Raw genomic sequence first — 22,380 nt, 5'->3', positions numbered from 1 at the left:
GGTTTATTGAGTACTGGTTATTCCTAATTATTAGCGTAGGGAGTGAGCAACTTTTTCTCTTCTTCTACACACACAATCTTGCACAGTGTTATCCTTTTTTTATATTTAAGTTTTCGGTTAATTAATGTTTCCTTCGGTATCTATATATGTTTATATCTGTTTTGGTATTGTTCATTGCCCGCTGTTCTTACTGGTTAGTGTTGTCATTTGCTATATTTTAGTTGAATTTAGGGTTAATGGGAGTACTGATTATTCCTAATTATAAGTGTAGGGCTAGAGGAATAATTGGTCTGATATGATTTTCGTGCGATGGAGAAAACTGAGTATCAACACTGTGGTGGATTACACTAAATTTAGTGGTGATTAGTTTCAAGTTATGTCTCCTGGAGCCTTGTACACTCACAAAATGAAGTACGAGTCAATAACATAGTATTATTGGACTCTCTCAATGAGGAAAGTTTCTAGTGATATAGTGTGAGATAGATTTAGAGGGAAAATTTCAGTCAGCGTGTGGTTTCTGTAGAGTTTGCACTTATTTGTAGGAAAGGAAACATTTTAGTTTCCAGTGTGGGTTAGATGCAAAATAACCTAACAGAATCAACAATTCATTCTCTGTGTGTAAAAAGCTAAATGAAATGCATCAGAACATACTGCAGAGATTCTCCCCAACAGTGGCACAATAATTCTCAGCTTCTGATCCTTCTGGAGAAGAGCTTGTTAGGTTTAATCTCAGGCTTATGAGGCCACTTTTGGGAGCCTTTGAGTTGTATCCTGGCGGAGGAGAAAAGTTGAGTGGTAGATTGGGTTGCATTCATTCCTAGTTTTATCATAATATGAGGTGTAGGGTTAGGGTTCCTGTCTCTATGTTGACCGAGTTGTGATTGGAAATGAAGCGATTGACTGAATGGAAACTATTGTTCAAAGGGAAGTGAGGATAATGCATCAGTTGGAATCTTCAGTGAGATCTAAGCCTTATTTTTTGTGTAAAGTAACTTTTTGAATGATGTGCTTTACATATCAGAAACAGACAAGAGAGGATCCAGCCCTTCTAGGATTTGATTTCTACGCTGTCATTCGAAAGTTTTCACGTTCCATGGAACAGCCATTTTCTTTTCTCGAGTTGATTATTGGAGGTTAAAGAAGACAACTTCAGGGTTAAGGATTCGGTTATGGCTTTAATAGATTTGTATTCTAATTACGAAGTAGTTGCTGGATTTCATGGGTGCTTCCTGCAGGATGTAAATGGAAAAAAGAGTACAGCAAGATTTATCTTCAAAGTTTGAATGATAACGATAAGTGCTTTGATGTAATTTGGGGCTGGAAAAGGCAAGAACGGAATTTGAAATTAGGATGTTGTTTCATGATGGGGCGCAATTGCGTCGTTTGATCCATGTAGCCGACCCCACCTACTGGGATGAGGCTTTGTTTCTGTTGTTGTTGTTTGTTTCAGTACAGCAATTCACCCTAGAAGAGAAGTGAGGAGAAAGAAAGAATTGTTCTCTCAATCTGTATGAAGGAAATAACCCATTATTGAAAGGGATGTTTGTGAGGATAAGAGTTCTTTAAATGCTTGGAGATATTCTGACATTATTGGAAGGGAGTAACTATTTAACTATGTGAAACTGAATTTGATTTCTGGTTGAAGTAGCTGTTGTAATTTGAAAATGGGGCTTGAGGATGACAAGCGTGCATGCGACTTGTAGGCTCTGGATGCCCGCGGTTGTCATATTCCAACTATTCTATTTATATTCTTTCTCATGAAAAATTGAAAAAAAATTTTAAAGCTAAGTATTCCTTTTATACTCAAGGCACTTCAAAATAGACTACACCATATCATCCAGCCACCTTCCTTGGACTTGAAAAAACAAGAAGAGAAGACACAAATATTGAGAAAGATTAGAGCTCATGCACAAGCCATTAGGGTATGCTTCCTTCAACTGGAATGTCTATCATTTTGGTGTTACAAAAATATAAGTGTACTGAATATGCATTTTGGCCTTCTAGGCAGCATATCTTTTCAAAGCAGCCGGGGATGGTCAAGTGATTGGTGAGTAATCAGATCACGCTCATTGTTATTTTTGGATACTTAAGTATGGTGTTTCCCAATACTTACAAATAAATAATCATCTGGATAAAAGTTCCTGTCATGATCATCATCTTGGACTTGAATTTTTTTTTTTGGCTAAATGTTTGTTTTCAATTTATTAATGTTAATGTTAATATGAGAAGGGTTGATGTCCAATTTTTACCCTAAAATACCCTTCATTATATATAACCTATTAAACATTTTTTTTTGTTATATCAAAGATTTGAACCCAAAACCTTTTAATCAAGTTATATCGGGAGGGGTTTGATGCCCCCCAACCCTGTGGGCACGCGCGCGATACCCTTTGTAGTATATATCTCCATGAAAAAATATATTTTTTGGGTATCTCAAAACTTAAAACTTGAGATCTTAGAGTGTAAAATAGTCACCATCTTGACTAATTATGCATGTTTAATAAATAAATGGGTTAAAGGGGATTTTTTTTTTTGGGTCAATTTTTGTTCTGTGAACTACCTCCCTTCTTATTCTTGAAAAACCTATACAATATATTAAGGGAAATCCCCTTTTTGGTGTCCAATGATTTAATGGAATATATTTTTTTTTCCCGTTCTCAAAGACTTGAACCCAAAATCATTTGTATTAATGCCAACATACTACCTCAACTAATCTCACATTTGTTACTATTTTACACATTGAATAAAGGATAGATTAGTGCCGAGTAATCCACTAGTGCAATTCAATGTTTGAAGGATTTATATAACTATTTCTGGGTAGTTCCAAGCTGTATTTTATTTTCATCTGATATGATGTGGTTGGACATTTATCGATGATGAATGCATTTTAATTACTGGTAGAAACCACAAAGCCTCCTGCGGCCTCTGCTGGTGAATTTCCAATTGGACAAGAGCAACTTGCTTCAGTTTCAAGGGGAGCATGATACCGTTGCTCTTCAGCAATATGGAGGGGCAAGTTTGCTGTGGACCTTCCTTCTCTCTCAACTTTGTAATGATGTTGATCACTCTTTTTTGTTCTGAATCACTATCAGGTTGCTGGGATATCAAATTTGTTGAAAACCAATTTAGAGAAGGGGATTCATGGTGATGATGCTGACTTACTAAAACGAAGGAATGCATTTGGTTCCAATGATTATCCTCGAAAGAAAGGAAGAAGTTTCTGGGTAAATTTTAGCGCATTATGAACCATTGGATCCTTAATGCTTCTGTAGTATCCGATGTTATTGGCCGAGTGATATTGTAGTGACCTATTTGTTTCGGTTTCCTTCTACAGATGTTTTATGTGGGATGCTTGCAAGGATCTGACTTTGATTATTTTAATGGTAGCTGCAGCGGCTTCATTGGCATTGGGATAAAATCTGAGGTGAGCTTTGGTGGCAAAATTATGATGCAATAATTTGTTTAGTGTGGGGATTGACACTGTAACTTGGCCTGTTTTTTTCCCTCTATCTGCATGCAAATATTATACTTAAATATTTATTCTGGTCTTCACATACTTCCTTTTATTACCAGCTCAGTCTTGCTGACTTTGACTGGAAATTTGAGTTTTTCTTCTCTCGTTTCCTTGTTCTTCTTGCTTCTTGGTAGTTTTATATTATGTAAATAATACAACTGTTAGTAGCCTGTTCAGAGCTACTTTCAATCCCTCCCTTACTCTAAGAGTATACTGGAGCATATCATGGTCTATCTTGATTTAGCCTTCAGCAGAGCTACTTTTCTGTTTCAGGGTATTGAGGAAGGATGGTATGATGGGGGAAGCATTGCTTTTGCAGTTTTGGGGGAGGCATTACTTTTTTGTTTCAATCCCTCCCTCTGACCTAGTACTTTTACTTCATTCTGTTGCTTAGTCTTGGTTTTAGCTGACCTTTTTTAGTTAAAAACAGAAGGAACAGTTTATTGTATAGTCTGAATGATGTGTTACTGTTGGTGCCAGAAAATGTGGTGGTAAAATTTTGCTGTTATGCTTGTATCTCATTATATTTTATAATTTTGATCCCTTTAATTTTTTTTTTGAAGTACTGGCTGTATTTTTGATAAAAGATAAAGATTTATCCGTACCTAGTATTTGTTAATTTGCTCTTTGGAATATATTATATATTATTTTTCCCTATCTCTTACGCATCATTTCTTGACTATGTTATATCCTGGCCTACTCAATGAGGAAAATGATGGCGGATAAAGCTTTGGTATGTCGGTGTTTGTTCTTTGATTGGATTTTGACATACATGTGAATCTCTGTTAAATCTGAAGCATCGAATTGCAGGTGAGGAGGCTTTCCGCTTGTGAGACAATGGGCTCTGTAACAACCATTTGCAGTGATAAGACTGGCACGTTGACCATGAATCAGGTATGTTGGGATGTATCATTTGAATTTTCATTGGATTCTGGTTTTAGGCAATTTTCATAAATTTTCTGGAGATCACACTTCAAGAAGCTGTATCTGTTTTAGTGGTTCAGCAATCAAATACATGCTTGGTGGGGTTAAAACCTTCGTCTGCACACTTCACATGGATTTTGACATACCGGACTTATCAATATTCTCACTAGTGCTATTTTAGCTGTGAAATTCGGAGATCACACAAAACGGGAGAATAGATGGAGATGTAAACCATAGAATTCAGGTTTGGTAGATGAATAGAAGAGATTGTGAATCCTTAAAATGAAAAGTTTGTTTTACAGCTGGAGAAGCACAATGCCTTTTACTGTAAAAATGTCTTGTAGTAGAATGTCAAGAAGAGCCTAAGCTAAGAGTTATAAATATATGGATATTGTAGTGGATTTAGAAGAGATCAGGAATGAATGTATTAGAACTTAGAAGGCCCCGCACGCCCGTGCGTGGTGGGTGGGTGGTGGAGAAAGAAAGGATAGTGCCTATTGACTGAAATAGAATTTTTCATAAGAGTTGATCAGATGGAGAATTTTCCAATTGTTGAAAGTAGAGGCCAGGAGAAACTTCAGGTGAAAATTCAACCATAGTATTGTTGCTCCTGGCATCCCATGTCGATGCTCACCAGTTTAGGTTGTATATAATAAGCCTTCCGCATTTAAGGTAAATTAGGAGCACAAAATTTCATTGATTCTATGGAATTTGGAAGATATCGATTGAGCACAAAATACTTTATGATAGATGACTGTGGTGGAGGCTTATGCTGGTGGGAAGAAGAATGATCCTCCTGGTAACAAGTCAGAGCTCTCTCCCAAGCTCCACTCTTTGCTCATTGAAGGTGTTGCACAGAACACTAATGGCAGTGTTTTTGTCCCTGAGGTTTGCTTGAACTGATCTTGTTACACTTTGTTTTACTCTTCTCTGTATGGACAATAATTTTGGTGCTGCTGCATTCTGCTAAAGTCTGTCCTTGACAGGGTGGTAACGATGTTGAGGTTTCCGGATCACCAACAGAAAAGGCAATTTTACATTGGGGATTAGAGGTCTGTTTTCAGTAATACAGTTTATTCCCTATTTTTGTGTGTGAAGCTTATATTCTTACAGTTGCTTGTAAATGTTAATCAAATATCAGATTGGGATGAACTTCGACTCTACTAGATCGGAATCATCAATTATTCACGTTTTCCCTTTCAATTCTGAGAAAAAACGAGGCGGAGTTGCAGTACAAACGGTATTCTCTCATAGACAGTTTAAGCTATTGCTGCTGTATCTTCTTTGTAATGTGGATTTCTATTTTTAATTGCTTCAGTTGGATCACTATTTTGTGCCTGTGTTGTCCCTGTGTTTCATTCACATCTATGAGCACTAACAAGTAACTCCAATGTCATATTAAATATTAATAACTGTCAACTCACTCTTAAATCTGAATTAAACACTGATATGTCCGTTTCACTTTCAAGTTGTGAGATTATCTGCATACCCAGTAAAGTATGCAAGTTGACTGGAATATCATCACAATATGCTTGTACTGCATAATGATGTAATCATCTGTTTTATCATATCGTGCACCTTAAATAAGCAAATTTTATCTCTGTATGCAGGCTGACTCTGAAGTTCACATACACTGGAAAGGTGCTGCTGAGATTGTCCTAGCCTGCTGTACACGGTACATTGATGCAAATGACCAGTTGATAGACATGGATGAGGAAAAGGTTTGATAAAGCAGTTTTATATTCTGATCTGTGATTTCATAAAGGCATTCTTCTGTTTTTTGTTTGTTTGTTTTCACTTTCTTTTCCTGTTTGGAAATAATCTCAGCCAAGGCGTATTATCCATTCTCTCTCTCTCTCTCTCTCTCTCTCTCTCTGTTTTTCACTGGACTGTGTCAACCTATTTTACAAAGCAAACAAATGTAGTTTGGATGATTCAACCTTTAGTAGTTCACTCGCTTGATCTGGAGAAAGTCCTACATAGTGAAATTTTCCTGGCTTGCAGATGGTATCTTTCAGAAAAGCTATTGAAGACATGGCTGCCGAGAGTTTACGTTGTGTTGCCATTGCATATAGAACATTTGAAAAGGAGAATGTTCCAGCCACTGAAGAAGAACGGGCTCACTGGTCTTTACCAGAAGATAATCTTGTTTTGTTAGCTATTGTTGGTCTGAAGGCAAGTATTTTCCTCTGAATACATGTCTATCATTGTCATTGATGTTTATAATGTATTAATATTTTCTTGTGCTTTTGTTTTTCTCTAATTTAAAATTTATTGTGCTTTGCACACTCATTCCTATCTGCCAATCTCATCTGTTTGCTTAATTGCAAGTGGTTGGGACTTGGGACTCTGCAGGGATTATAGTTTTGTTAATTTAATTTACTGTCCATGACAATATCTTGTAAGTGGATTCTGTGCATTTGGATTTAACACGGGAATCATTGATAAACTCTAACTTATGATAGCATTTGACTCTAGGATACGCTTCTGCTGGTTAAATATCTGATTCTTAATCTCATATTTGACATGCAGGATCCTTGTCGACCTGGAGTCAAAGATTCAGTGGAGCTTTGCCAAAAATCTGGGGTTAAGGTACTTATTTTCAATTATCCTCAATAGAATTGTTAAATTACCGTGTCCATTGTATTCTTGGAGGTGATGCGATGGAAGCTCATTACAGAAAGCAGAATATGCATGGTGGCCATGTTAGCAGTTGTAAAATATGCTACAAGACTATAATAATAAAAATAAGAAAAATTCAATCCAGCTACTTTCATTGTCAATGACTTCATGTGATTATAACTGATGCCAAAGAAGCACTGACTCTGTGCGTCTAGAGACAGATGCATTGCATGTAGGTGGAATAACATACGGAGTGCTGAATTACGCCCTGGTCTATGGACTTAAATTTTTCTTTATTTTCAAACGTGTTTATTGCTTTCAAATTTGACGGCTTAAAGATTAGCAAGACCAACATTAATAACTACGTTTGATGATAATGAAATACAATGGTGCTTTCCATATCCAGTTTCTACATTCTATAAATAATCCTTTTCTGCCCCTTTCTTTTTTTTGTTTCGATTAATTCTAGGTAAAAATGGTCACTGGTGACAATGTCAAAACTGCAAAAGCAATTGCTGTGGAGTGTGGAATACTTAATTCCCTTGCTGAAGCTACAGAGCCAATCATCATTGAAGGAAAAACTTTTCGTGCCATGACAGATGCACAGAGAGATGAAATAGCTGAAGCAATATCAGTAAGAATCCTGACAACAATATTTTCAGGCTCTTAAGAGAGGTATTTTTCGTGGTGAATGATATTTATTGGCAATATGATTACTAGGTTATGGGACGGTCATCTCCTAATGACAAATTATTACTTGTGCAAGCATTGAGGAGGAAGGGACATGTTGTGGCTGTAACTGGGGATGGAACAAATGATGCTCCTGCACTACATGAGGTCTGGCTGCTACTACACTACTACTATCTTCTTTTTTGTGCTAGTGATTGTGTTGTTTTCTCAAATTTTAAGTACCACAACAATCTTTATCGATGTCAATACTTGTAATTGTATATTGAACACCATGAGAGTTTGTTTACCCCTGGTATACCTGTCTTGTTTTCCTGTTTGTGTAATCACGTGATAACAAGTCCCTAGGTTTATTAATGATTCTGATTTCATTATGTCATGCTTTTCTATATTCGATGTATGAATCTACTATCTCTTGATCATAGAATTTTCTGTTCTAATGAATTGAACTATTTCTTTCTTTTTTCCCTTTTTAATTTATTTCTATACTTTCTGAATATAGGCTGATATAGGTCTTGCAATGGGTATTCAAGGAACTGAAGTTGCAAAAGAAAGCTCTGATATTATTATTTTGGATGACAATTTTGCTTCAGTTGTAAAGGTTGGACCTATTTCTTTTCGATTTGAGAGATCTAGTTTGTTCTTAAATTATCTTAATAAATGATGCATCATTTATGGTTAGTATTTACATCTTAAAAAATAATTTTATTTCTGGCATTACTAGATGGGTATTTAGGTAGTTAGTCAATATGCCAACCAATGAAAGGTTTGTATATAATTGAATTGCACCGTTTTGGATTGCTTTTGTATAGTGTTTTGCAAGCTGAACATGAATTTGATATTTTTAGCATACCTCTTATATCTTTCAAAATCTATGTGCTTGTAGGTTGTGAGATGGGGACGTTGTGTGTATGCAAATATTCAGAAATTTATCCAGTTTCAGCTTACAGTAAATGTAGTAGCTCTTGTTATAAATGTTGTTGCTGCTGTTTCCTCTGGTGATGTCCCACTGAATGCAGTGCAGGTCTGCTGTCTCCCTGTGTGTTTTGCTCTCTGGCTTTGCCCCTCAATTTATGTTTCAGCTGACTTATTGCTCTTTCTACAGCTTTTGTGGGTAAATCTTATCATGGATACTTTGGGAGCACTAGCATTGGCAACTGAACCACCAACTGATCACCTTATGGATTGGCCTCCAGTGGGCTGAAGGTCGGAACTTCAGTTTCTCTAATTGTGCCTTTTTCTTTGGATCATGACATTTTCTTGCTATGTTTTTCTAGTGTTACAGCACCTTAAGAATTGGATGAATGTCATAAAATTTTGTTCCTTGTAGATGCATTTTTGAATGATGCACCCAAGAATAAAGAAAGAAATTTAATTGAAAGTGTGAATAGTGCAGCTTATTATTAAATCTAAAGATTTTGGTTATTTCAACAGGAGAGAAATTTTAAGTGCAATGAATAATAGTCATACCCCTCGGAAACAAAATTGTTGCCAACAGTCCTAAACAGCATATTGAAGGCTGCATTTATTTTGTATTTACATTATCGATATTGGTCCTATTTCATTTGCAGCTTTATTATCCAAGCCATATATGCAGTGCCTATGTGCTTCAATGGTTTTTTTGACATGGAGTTTTGTCTTGTATCCTTTTCAGAGAACCTCTCAACAAATATTATGTGGAGAAATTTGCTGATACAGGTGAGTTTTGTTTCTCATTTCTCAGTTAACTGCTTGTCATTGTAGTCTGCAAGGATTATTTACCTATTGGTTTATGATGTCCTGCATTTCAATTACCGTTGTTATGCTATATACTCTTCTGTAAACTGAATTGCCGATTATGATTTGAACTCTTCAGGCAATGTACCAAGTATCTGTGTTGCTTGTTCTGAATTTCCGAGGTAGGAGCATACTGGGTCTGACACATGACAAAAATGATCATGCAATTAAAGTGAAAAACACTCTGATCTTCAAGTAAGTTTGTCTTTAGTCCATTTGCATTTTAAATGGTAAAGTTTTGTGTTGGAAGAATTACCAATGTTAGTTTCCTTATCTTTTTATGCATGTTCTATAATAGTATTGGTGGTTGTGCTGTAATGGTGATTGCTAATTTCCAATAGGTGCTAATTGTATCTAGAAAACCAAAGCCTATTGCAATTTTCCTGAGATATCTTGCTACTCACTCTTATTTACATTACTGCTATAAATCCTTGTGATGCGTTAGTGGTTGGCAATGCATGCCCAGTTCATGCACCATATATTCGTTGTCATTTTGGTAGCTTTGCTGTAGTGTGCTCATCTTATTTCAATTCTAAAAAAATGTGTTCAAAACTGCAGATCTTTAATGAGTTCAATGCACGAAAGCCAGATGAGTTTAACATATTCAGTGGAGTCACGAAAAACTACCTCTTCATGGGTATAGTGGGATTAACTGTTGTGCTTCAGGTTTGTCTTATTTTAACTCCTCGTTATTTGTCTCTCGTATGAAATATTTTCAAGGTCACCCTAAAATTGCTAGTGTTTAGATCATCATCATCGAATTTCTCGGCAAGTTCACTTCAACAGTCAGGCTTAATTGGAAGCAGTGGCTTAAAACTAAAAACTCTAGAAAATCCTAGGAACTTTAAAAAATTCTAGAAAATTCAAAAAAATTATAAAACCCTAAAATTTCTAAAAAATCATAAAAAATTTAAAAAAATTCTAAAAAATCTAAGTATCTGTGTTGCTTGTTCTGAATCATAAAAACCCTAGAAAATTCTAGAAAACCATAAAAAAATTTTAAATATCTTAGAAAAAAAAAAAACTCTAGAAAATCCTAGAGAATTCTAAAAAATCTTGAACACCCTAAAAATCCTAAAAAAATCCTAAAAATCCTAAAAATTCTTGAAAACCCTAAAAAATTTTAAAAAACTCAAGAAAACCCTAAAAATTCTAAAAAATCCTAAAAAACTCTAAAAAAACCTAAAAATCTTAAAAACTCTTAAAAGTCATAAAAACCCTAGAAAATCCTAGAAAACCATAAAAAAACTCTAAAAACCTTACAAAATCCTAGAAAATTCTAAAAAACCTTAAAAACCTAAAAAAATCCTGAAAAATACTAGAAACTTTAGAAAACCATAAAAATCTTAGAAAACTTTTAAAAATTCTAGAAAATCCTAGAAATCCCTAAAAAATCCTAAAAGTCTTAGAAAACCCTAAAAACTTTAGAAATCTCTAAAAATTCGTAAAAATCCTAAAAAACTCTAAAAAAAGCCTAGAAAACCATAAAAAATCGTAAAAATCCCAGAATACTATAAAAATCCTAGAAAATTTCAAAAAATTCCAAAAAAGCCTAAACACTCTAGAAAATCCTAAAAAACCGTAAAAATTCTAGAAGATCCTAAAAAATTACAAAATTCCTAAAAAATCCTAGAAAACTCTAAAAAATCCTAGAAAACCGTAGAAAATCTTAAAAAAAATTCTAAAAACGCTAGAAAACCCTAGAAAATCCTGAAAAATCGCAGAAAACTCTAAAAACTTTAAAAAAATCCTCGAAAATTCTAGAAAACAAAAAAAAAAATCTAAAAATCCTAGAAAAATATAAAAATCCTAAAACTCTAAAAAAATCTAAAAATACTAGCAAGACCCTAAAAATCCTAGAAAACCATAAAATTTTAGAAATATTAACAAAATCCTAAAAACTCTAGAAAAGGTGAAAAATTCTAGAAACCTTTATAAAACTTAAGAAAACACTAAAAATCCTAGAAAACTCAGAAAACACTAAAAAATTCAGAATACCCTAAAAACCCTAGAGAACCCTAAAAAAATTTTAAAAAACGATAGAAAATCCTAGAAAAATTTTAGTGTTTTTTTTTGGGTTTTTAGGATTTTCTAGGATTTTTATGATTTTCTATAGTTTTTAGGGGTTTCTAGAGTTTTCTAGGATTTTTTAGGGTTTTCTAGAGTTTTTTAAAATTTTCTATGATCTTTATTGGTTTCTAAGATTTTCTAAAGTTTTTTTAGGGTTTTCCAGGCTATTTAGAGGTTTTTTTATGATTTTCTAGGATTTTTATGGTTTTTTAGGGGTTTCTAGGGTTTTTATGGTTTTCCTAAAAAACTTTAAAAACTTAAAAAAAATCTTAAAAATTATAGAAAATTTTAAAAATCCTTAAAAGACCCCAAAAATCTTAGAAACCTAAAAAATTTTAGAAAAAATCCTTAAACACTCTAGAAGATCGTAAAAAACCCTAAAAATCCTAGAAATTTATAAAAAATTTTGAAAACTTTAAAAAAACCTAAAAACTTTAGAAATTCCTTAAAAACCGTAAAAATCCTAGAAAACCCTAAAAATCCTAGAAGACCATAAAAAAACGTTAATAAAAAATTCTAGAAAATCCTAAAAAATCCTAGAAAACTTAAAAAAATTCTAGAAAATCCTAAACACTCTAGAAGACCCTAAAGAACCCTAAAAATCCTAGAAGATCTTAAAAAATTCGAAAAATTCTAATCTTAGAAAACCATAAAAAACCTAAAAATCCTAGAAAACCAAAAAAATCATTGAAAACTTTAAAAAACTCTAGAAAATCCTAAAAACCCTAGAAAATCCTATAAAATCCTAGAAAATCCCAAATGTCCTAAAAAAAGTGAAAAATTCTAGAAAACTTTGAAAAATCCTAAAAATCCTAGAAAACTTTAAAGAACTCTAAAAAAATCTATAAAACCCTAAAAAAATCCTAAAACTTTTAGAACTTTTAGAAAACCGTAAATACCCTAAAAAATCTTGAAAAACCGTAGAAAACTCTAAAAAACCCCTAGAAAAATCTAAAAATCCTAAAAAATTCTAAAAATAAAAAAAAATTCTAAAAAATTTTAAAAATCCTAAAAAAACTAAAAACCTAAAAGAATCCTGAAAAATACTAACAAACTCCTAAAAACCCTAGAAAACTATAAAAACCGTAGAAAACTTTATAAAACTCAAGAAAAGCCATAGTAAACCTTAAAAAATTTTAAAATCCTAGAAAACCCTAAAAAAACTTTAAAAAACTATAGTAAACACAAGAAAAACTTTAGGGTTTCTAGGATTTTTTATGGTTTTCTACGGTTTTTTAGGTTTTTTCAGGGTTTATAGGGTTTTCTAGAAAGAAAACCCTAAAAATTCTAGAAGGATAAAACTCTCTAAAAATCCTGAAAATCCTAAAAAATCCTAAATGTCCTAAAAAAGCATAAAAATCTTAGAAATTCTTAAAAAACCCCAAAAATCCTAGAAAATCATAAAAAAAACCTTAAAAACTCTAGAAAAATATCCTAAATACTCTAAAAAATCTTGAAAATCTCTAGAAAACCTTAGAAAACTATAAAAAATCCTAAAAATCCGGAAAAAATCATAAAAAAAAAACCTAAAACCATAGAAGACAAAAAATCCTAGAAAACCTTAAAAACCCTAGAAAATGAAACAAAATCCTAAAAATTCTAGAAAATCATAAATACCGTAAAAACTTCTGAAAAACTGTAGAAAAATTTAAAAAACTCTAAAAATCTTAGAAAACCTTAAAAACCCTAGAAAACAAAAAAAAATCCTAGAAAATCTTAGAAAACCATAAGAATCTCAAGAAAATCTTAGAATCCCTAAAAAATCGTAAAAATCCTAGAATACCCTAGAAAACCATAAAAATCTTAGAAAACTTTAAAAAATCCTAGAAAATCCTAATCACTCTAGAAAACCCTAAAAAACTCCAAAAATACTAAGAAAATCCTAAAAATTTCTAAAAACCCTAGAAAACTCTAAATACACTAAAACCCTGAAAAACCCTAGAAAACTCTAAAAATTTTAGAAATTCCTTAAAAACCATAAAAAATCGTAAAAAAATCCTAGAAAATCTTAGAAAACTTTAAAAAACTCTAGAAAATCCTAAAAATTCCTAAACCCTAAAAATCCTAAAAAATTTTAAAAAATCCTAGAAAATCCCAGATACCCTAAAAACCCTGAAAACTTTAAAAAATTTTAGAAAATTCTATAAAATCCTAAAAAATTCTAAAAATATTAGAAAATCATAAAAAATTCGAAAACTTTTAGAAAATCGTAAATACCTTAAAAAATCCTTAAAAACCGTAGAAAGCTCTAAAAAATTCTAAAAAAAAACCTTAAAAAAACCCTGAAAAATCGTAAAAACCTAAAAAACTCTAAAAAAATTTTAAAAAACCCTAGAAAACCCTAAAAAACTAAAAGAACCCTGAAAAATTCTAGAGAACTTTATAAAACACAAGAAAAGCCATAGTAAACCCTGAAAAATCGTAAAAACCTAGAAAACTCTAAAAAAACTTTAAAAGCCTAAAGAAAACACAAGAAAAACTTTAGTGTTTTTTGGGTTTTTAGTGTTTTTTAGGATTTTTAGGGTTTTTCTAGGATTTTCTCGAGTTTTTAAAAGTTTTTGACGATTTTTTAGTTTTTCTCGGGTTTTCTAGGTGTTTTATTGTTTTTTAGGATTTTCTAGGATTTTTAGGGGTTTTTAGGGTTTTCAGGGTTTTTTAGAGTTTTCTAAGGGTTTCTACGGTTTTTAGGATTTTTAGAGTTTTCTAGGTTTTTTACAGTTATTACGGTTTTTTAGAGTTTAAACTCTGAAAGGATAAAAAAAATCCTAAAAACTCTGAAAAGCCTACAAAATCCAAAATGTCCTAGAAAAGTATAAAAATCCTAGAAAATTTTAAAAACCTAAAAATCCTAGAAGTTCGTAAAAACCCCAAAAATCCTGGAAAACTTTAAAAACTCTAGAAAACCCTATATACTCTAAAAAATCCTGAAAAATCCTAGAAAACTTTAAAAAACTCTAGAAAACCATAAGAAACTCGAGAAAATCTTAAAAATTCCTAAAAAATCTTAAAAACCCAAAAGAAACCTAAAAAATTCTAGAAATCTTAGAAATTCCCAAATACCCTAGAAAACTCTGAAAAATCCTAGAAAACTTAAAAAACTCTAGAAAATTCTATAAAACCCTAAAAAACTCGAAAACTTTTAGAAAATCGTAAATACCCTAAAAACCGTAGAAAATCCTAAAAAATCCTAAATGTCCTAGAAAAGCATAAAAAAATCCTAGAAAACTTTTATAAAATTCTAGAAAACCGTAAAAAAACCAAAAAAATCCTAGAAAACGCTAAAAACCCTAAACCCTAAACCCTAAAAAATCCTAGAAGATCGTAAAATGCCCCAAAAATCCTAAAAAAATACTAGAAAATCATAAAAAACCAAAAAAATCCTAGAAAACAAAAAAATCCTAGAAAACTTTAAAAAACTCTAGAAAACCCTAAAAACGCGAAAACCCTAAAAAACCTAAAAAAATCCTGAAAGTACTAGCATAACCCTGAAAAACCCTAGAAAATCTTAAAAATCCTAGAAAACTTTATAAAACTCTAAAAAAATCCTAAAAAGCCCAGAAAACCCTAAAAACTCCCAAAAACCATAGAAAATCCTAAAAACACTAAAAATCCCAGAATACCCTAAATATACTAGAAAACCATAAAGAAAACCCTAGAGAATCCTAAAGAAACCCTAAAAAACTTTAGTATTTTTTGAGTTTTTTAGGGTTTTCTAGAATTTTTTAAAATTTTCTTGGAATTTTAGGGTTTTCTGGCGTTTTTAGGGTTTTTATGGTTTTTCTATAGATTTTAGGGTTTACTTGGATTTTTTTGGGTTATCTAGGATTTTTAGGGATTTTTTAGGGTTTTTTAGGGTTTTCTAGGGTTTTTAGGCATTTCTAAAATCTTTAATGTTTTTTAGGGTTTTCTAGGATTTTTCTAGGGTTTTCAAGGTTTTTAGGGTTTTCAAGAATTTTAAATGTTTTTTAGGGTTTTCTAGGATTTTTAGGGTTTTTAGAGTTTTCTACGATTTTCTATGGTGTCTAGGATTTTTTTATAGTTTTCAAGGATTTTTCAGGGTTTTTAGGGTTTTCTTGTGTTTTTATGGTTTATTAGGGTTTTCTAGGATTTTCTCGAGTTTTTAAAAGTTTTCTAGGATTTTTATGGTTTTCTAAGGTTCGTATAATTTTTTAGGGTTTTTAGGGTTTTCTTGGGGTTTTTAGAGTTTTTTAGGTTTTCTAGGTTTTCTAGGGTTTTTCAGGATTTTCTAGGTGTTTTCGGGTTTTTTAGGGTTTTCAGGTTTTTTGGACTTTTCTAGGATTTTAGGATTTTTTATAATTTTATAGGGTTTTTAAGGGTTTTCAGGGTTTTCTATGGTGTCTAGAATTTTTTTTATAGTTTTCAAGGGTTTTTCATGGCTTTTAGGGTGTTCTTGTGTTTTTTATGGTGTTCTAGGATTTTTAGGATTTTCTAGTGCTTTCTAGGGTGTTTTAGGATTTTCTCAAGTTTTTAAAAGTTTTCTATAATTTTTATGGTTTTCTAGGATTTTTATTTAGGATTTTTTATGGTTTTTTAGAGTTTTCTAGGATTTTCTACATTTTTTAGGATTTTTTTATAATTTTCTAGGGTTTATAAGGATTTTCTGGGATTTTTAGGGCTTTCAAGAATTTTTAAGGTTTTTAGGGTTCTCTAGGATTTTTAGTGTTTTCTAGGGTTTTTAGGGTTTTTCTAGGAGTTTTTAATGTTTTTAAGGTTTTCTAGAAAATCTTAAAAAATCCTAGAAAACCATAAAAATCCTAGAAGATCGTAAAAAATCCAAAAAAAGTTTATGATTTTTTTAGAGTTTTCTAGGATTTCTCAGGGTTTTCTAGGATTTTCTTGAGTTGTTAAAAGTTTTCTACGATTTTTATGGTTTTCTATAATTTTTAGGATTTTGTAGGGTTTTTTATAGTTTTCAAGGGTTTCTATGGTGTTTAGGGTTTTTTAGGATTTTCTAGGATTTTCTAGAGTTTTTAGGATTTTTTAGAGTTTTCTAGAATTTTCTACGATTTTTATGATTTTTTATAGTTTTCTAGAGTTTTTAAGGGTTTTCTATGATTTTTAGGGTTTTCAAGATTTTTAAGAGTTTTCTAGGGTTTTCTACGGTGTCTGATGGGACTTTAAATGGGGATTAATACATTCAAAGTAATAAAATTCTAATGAAAGGGGGACAAGAAAAGAATGGCATCAAGAAAAGGAATTTATTGGCATAAAGATAAATACCCCAAAAAGACATAGCGAAAACATAAAAACTAGACCTCTAAGATGTCTGTTCTTAGCAACCTAGGTATTTTCTACTAGACCTTTAAAGAACTTGTCTTTGACAACCTAGATCAGAGGGATGAAAATTGAATCACTCAATCTTCTCCATGCAACAAGCGAAGCAAATCACTCACCTCACTCCTCACACAATAAAATGTGCTTAAAAGCAACTGAAAATTTATTCATCAAAAGTTGTGTAAATTGTCTTAGCAGAAGATGTTTAAATGCACACCAAACAAACTAGCTAAAAGATAAGATAAGATAACTAATTCAAATTAGATTTGATCTTATTGGATTAGATCAGATTTGATTTAAATTTAAAATCCCTAAAAATACTACTAAACAAACCAAAAGTAAATCAAAATTTTTCAATAAACTCTAACAAAAAAAAACTTAAAATAAAGGCCTAAAAAATCGAAAATATAGAAAAACTTTAAAAAACTATAGAAAACCATAGAAAAACTTTAGGGGTTTTTGGGTTTTTGGGGTTTTCTGGAATTTTTAGTGTTTTCTAGAATTTTTTCAAGTTTTTAGGGTTTTTTAAGGTTTTCTAGGGTTTTTAAGGTTTTTAAATCTTTTTTAGGGTTTTCTACAGTTTTTCAAAGTTTTCTATGATTTTTATCGTTTTCTAAGGTTTTTAGGGTTTCTAGGGTATTTAGGGTTTTTTTTATGGTTTTCTAGGATTTTTGGTGTTCTTTAGGGTTTCTAGGATTTTTAGGGTTTTCAAGTGTTTTCATGGTTTTCTAGGCTTTTAATGATTTTTAAGGGTTTTCTAGGGATTTTCGGGGTTTTATAGTTTTCTAGGGTCTTTTAGGATTTCTAAGGTTTATAGGGTTTTTAGTGTTTTCTAGGATTTTATCGAGTTTTTTAAAGTTTTCTATGATTTTTTAGAGTTTTCTAGGGTATTTCAGGGTTTTTAGAATTTTCTAGGGTTTTTTAGGATTTTCTGAAGTTTTTCAACGTTTTCTAGAATCTTTATGGTTTTTTTATGGTTTTTTTAGGGTTTTCTAAGGTTTTCTAGAGTTTGTTAAAGTTTTCTAGGAATTTTAGGTATTTCTAGGATTTTTTTGGTTTTCTAGGAATTTTATGCTTTTTTAGGGTTTTCTAGGATTTTCTAGGTTTTTCTAGGGTTTTCTAGAGTTTTTAGGATTTTTAAGATTTTTTAGAGTTTTCTAGGGTTTTTCAAGGTTTAGTTTTTAGGGTTTTTTAGTATTTATTAGAGTTTTCTAGGGATTTTAGGGATTTTTATTCTTTTCCAGGGTTTTTTAGGATTTTCTTGGATTTTCTCGAATTTTTTAATATTTTATAGGATTTTGTAGGGTTTTTAGGATTTCTGAGAGTTTTCTAGGATTTTTTAGGGTTCTTTGGGTTTTTATGATTTTCTAGGTTTTTTTTAGGGTTTTCTAGGATTTTTTGGGTTTTTTAGGGGTTTTCTGAAGTTTTTTCATGTTTTCTAGGATTTTTATGGTTTTCTAGGGAATCCTAAAAATCTCCAAAAATCTTACAAAACCCTAAAAACCATGAAAATACCCTAAAAACCATGAAAATACCTAAAAATCCTAGAAACACTGGAAAACTCTAAATACCCTAAAAAAACCCTGAAAAAACCTAGAAAACTCTAAAAACACCCTAACAATCCTAGAAAATCCTAGAAAACTCTAAAAAACCCTGAAAATCCTAGAAAACTAAAAAAAATCCTAAAGTTTTCTAGCGTTTTTTAGCCTTTTTAGGGTTTTCTAGGATTTTTAGGATTTTCTACGATTTTCTAGAGTTTTTTAAGGTTTTCTACGATTTTTGTTGTTTTCTAAGGTATTTCGGTTTTTTTTTTACGGATTTTTTTAGGATTTTCTACGATTTTTTTGGTATTTTTATTTTTCTAGGATTTTTAGGGTTTTATAGGATATTAGCAATTTTTAGGATTTTCTAGGATTTTTTAAGATTTTCTAGTATTTTCCAGAGTTTTTTAAGATTTTCTAGGATTTTTATGGTTTTCTAGAGATTTTAGGGTTTTTTTAGAGTTTTCTAGGTTTTTCTATTGTTTTTAGGATCTTTTAGAGTTTTATAGGGTTTTTCAGGGTTTTTTGGGTTTTCTAGGATTTTCTCTAGTTTTTAAAAGTTTTCTAGGATTTCTATGGTTTTCTAGGGATTTTAGGATTTTGTAGGGTTTTTTTATGGTTTTTTAGGATATTAGGATTTTCTAGGATTTTTAGATTTTTTCTAGGGTTTCTAGGGTTTTAGGGTTTTCCAGAAATTTTATGCTTTTTTGGGTTTTTAGGGTTTTTTAGAGATTTTCAGGGTTTTCTAGGATTTTATGGTTTCTTAGAGTTTTCTAAGGTTTATCAGGATTATTTAGCGTTTATAGGTTTTTAAAATTTGTCTAGGATTTTTTCGGTCATCTATGGTTTTTAGGGTTTTCTATGGTTTCTAGGATTTTCTAGAAATTTTATGGTTTTTTTAGGGTTTTTAAGAGTTTTCTAGGGTTTTTTAGGATTTTCTAGGATTTTTTGGGTTTCTTCGGTTTTTAGGGGTTTTATGGTTTTCTAAGGTTTTTTAGGGTTTTTTAGAGTTTTCTAGTGTTTTGTAGGTTTTTTAGAATTTTTTATAGTTTTCTAGCGTTTTTCAGGGTTTTCTGGATTTTTGATGGTTTTTCTAGGATTTTCTAGGATTTTGTAGTGTTTTCTAGGGTTTTTAGGGTTTTCTAGAGTTTTTTAAATGTTTCTAGGATTTTTACGGTTTTTAGGTTTTTTAGGGTTTTCTAGGGTTTTTCAGGATTCTTTTTGGGTTTTATGGTTTTCTAGAGTTTTCTAGAATTTTTAGGGTCTTTTAGAGATTTCTAGGGTTTTTTAGGGTTTTTAGGATTTTTTAGGTTTTTTAGAAATTTCTAGGGTTTTCTATAGTTTTCTAGGATTTTTTGGGTTGTTAGGGTTTTCTACGATTTTTATGGTTTTCTAGGGTTTTTAGTGTTTTTTGGAATTTTTTTTAGGATTTTAGGGTTTTCTAGAGCTTTTCAGGGTTTTCTAGGTGTTTTAGGATTTTTTAGGCTTTTCTAGGATTTTCCAGAGTTTTTTAAAATTTTTCTAAGACTTTTATTGTTTTCTAGGGTTTTATGGTTTTTTAGGATTTTCTTTCTAGGGTTTTTATGGTTTTCTATGGTTTTTAAGTTTTTTGGGGATTTTAGGGTTTTTTATGGTTTTTGAGGGTTTTCTAGAAATTTTAGGGTTTTTAGAGTTTTCTAAGATTTTCTAGGGTTTCTAGGATTTTCAGGGTTTTTGTAGTGTTTTCTAGTATTTTAAGGGTTTTTAGGATTTTCTAGCCTTTTTAGAATTTTTTAGAGTTTTCTTGTGTTTAGAGTTTTTTAGGATTTTCTCGAATTTTTTAAAGTTTTCTAGGATTTTTATGGTTTTCTATAGTTTTTATGATTTTTTTAGGTTTTCTAGAATTTTTAGGGTTTTCGAGGGTTTTTCAGGGTTTTCTAGGTGTTTTAGGGTTTTTTGGTTTTCTAAAGTTTTTTAAAATTTTCTAGGATTTTTAGGTTTTTTAGGTTTTTCTAGAGTTTTTAGAGTTTTTTAAGATTTTTATGGGTTTTTAGGGTTTTCTAGGATTTCTTAGAAAACCCTAAATGTTAGCGAAAAGCTTAAAAATCCTAGAAAACTTTAAAGATCCCTAAAAAATCCTAAAAAGAAATCCCGAAAAAAATCATGAAAATCCCAAAAAAATATCCTAAAAAATCATAAAAAGTCCTAAAAAGATAACCTAAAAAATCCTAGAAAACTTAAAAAAACTCTAGAAAATCCTAGAATATCCTAAAAAAACTCCTAGAAAACCCTAAAAAAATCCAAGAAAACACTGAAGAACCCTAAAAATCCTGGAAAACCATAAAAAACCCTAAAACGCAAAAAAAATCCTGAAGAATACTAGAAAACTCTAAAAATCCTGGAAAACCATCAAAATCCTAGAAAATTTTAAAAAACTCTAGAAAATCCTAGAAATCCCAAAAAAATCCTAAAACATTAGAAAATTCTAAAAACCCAAAAAACCCTGAAAAATACTAGAAAACACTAAAAAAGCCTAAAAACTCTAAAAAACCCTAAAAATCTCCAAAAATCTTTTGAAACCCTAAAAAATCCAAGAAAACAAAAAAAAAAATCCTAAAAGCCCTAGAAAATCCTAAAAAACCATAGAAAACCCTAAAAAAAATCCTAAAAACACGAAAAATCCTACAAAACCTTAAAAAAGCCTAAAAAACCATTAAAAAAAAACCCTAAAAACACAGAAGAGTAAAGTATCGTTTTTGTCCTCAACGGTTGGGGTAAGTCCTATTTCTGTCCCTAATGTTTAAATCGTCCTATTTGTATCCTTGGATTATATTTTTCAATTATTTTTATTTGGATGTATTCATTCTCACTTGGATTTAAAAAAGCCTCAAAAACCATAAAAAAAAAAAACCCTAAAAACACAGAAGAGTAAAGCATCGTTTTTGTCCTCAACGGTTGGGGTATGTCCTATTTGTGTCCCTAATGTTTAAATTGTCCTATTTGTATCCTTGGATTATATTTTTTTAATTATTTTTATTTGGATGTATTCATTCTCACTTGGATTTAAAAAAGCCTCAAAAACCATAAAAAAAAAACCCTAAAAACACAGAAGAGTAAAGTATCGTTTTTGTCCTCAACGGTTGGGGTAAATCCTATTTGTGTCCGTGTGTTCGACTTTAATATTATACCCACTATTTGTGTTTAGATTCAATTATCTCCCTTGAAAAGTGAATTATGTAAATGTTGTAGGAATTAGTTTCAACTTTCGATGAGCTATTTTTCAGAGTGAATCATCGATTCTATCTTAGACATTTGTATTCTAACCTCAGGAAAAGATTTTTAAAACTCAAACTAAAGTGTTCATGATGTGTAATTGGACGACTTAAACGTTAGGGACACAAATAGGATTTACCCCAAACGTTGGGGACAAAAACGATACTTTACTCAAACACAGAATACTCTAAAAAACTCTAAAAGCCCTAGAAAAGCAAAAAAACTCTAGAAAATCCAAGAAAATCATAGAAAATTGGAAAAAACTCTAAAAATCCTAAAAAAAAAAACCAAGAAAACCCAAAAAACACAGCAAACCTCTAAAAACTCTCGGGTTTTTTATGGTTTTCTCTGGTTTTTATAGTTTTCTATGGTTTTTAGGGTTATTTAGGATTTGTTAGGGTTTTCTAGTGTTTTTCAGAGTTTTGTAAAATTTTCTAGGATTTTTAGGGGTTTTTATGGTTTTCTAGGGTCTTTTAGGATTTCTAGGGTATATAGGATTTTCTAGGGATTTAAGGGTTATTTTTAGAGTTTTCTAGGATTTTGTAGGGTTTTTCGGATCCTTTAGAGTTTGATAGGGTTTTTTATGGCTTTCTATGCGTTTTTAGGCTTTTCTAGGATTTTTAGGGTTTGCCTGGGTTTTTAGGATTTTCTAGGATTTCTATGGTTTTCTAGGGATTTTAAGATTTTTGTAGGGTTTTT

General features: G+C 31.2%; 1 protein-coding gene and 1 long non-coding RNA gene across 2 annotated transcripts in view; both read left to right on the top strand.

Annotated features, from left to right (window-relative positions):
* Positions 1–1,245, top strand: part of LOC110271972 — a 2,708-nt gene extending 1,463 nt beyond the window's left edge. Inside the window, exon 3 of the long non-coding RNA XR_002362873.1 lies at positions 272–1,245. This is a non-coding gene — a long non-coding RNA (uncharacterized LOC110271972). The remainder of the gene's footprint in view (positions 1–271) is intronic.
* LOC107643610 (calcium-transporting ATPase 5, plasma membrane-type-like) lies at positions 1,351–9,666 on the top strand. The gene is made up of 18 exons (XM_021123758.1): positions 1,351–1,449; positions 2,902–3,012; positions 3,093–3,224; positions 3,335–3,424; positions 4,325–4,408; positions 5,189–5,326; positions 5,425–5,490; positions 5,580–5,678; positions 6,049–6,159; positions 6,443–6,613; positions 6,971–7,030; positions 7,530–7,694; positions 7,781–7,897; positions 8,250–8,348; positions 8,634–8,771; positions 8,853–8,953; positions 9,402–9,445; positions 9,603–9,666. The coding sequence occupies exons 1-16, from the start codon at positions 1,351–1,353 to the stop codon at positions 8,949–8,951; spliced, it is 1,779 nt and encodes a 592-aa protein (XP_020979417.1). The 3' UTR covers positions 8,952–8,953; positions 9,402–9,445; positions 9,603–9,666.

This window comes from Arachis ipaensis, chromosome B05, assembly GCF_000816755.2.
Source record: "Arachis ipaensis cultivar K30076 chromosome B05, Araip1.1, whole genome shotgun sequence".
Classification (NCBI taxonomy): Eukaryota; Viridiplantae; Streptophyta; class Magnoliopsida; order Fabales; family Fabaceae; genus Arachis; species Arachis ipaensis.
This window is presented reverse-complemented; position numbering and strand designations above follow the sequence as displayed.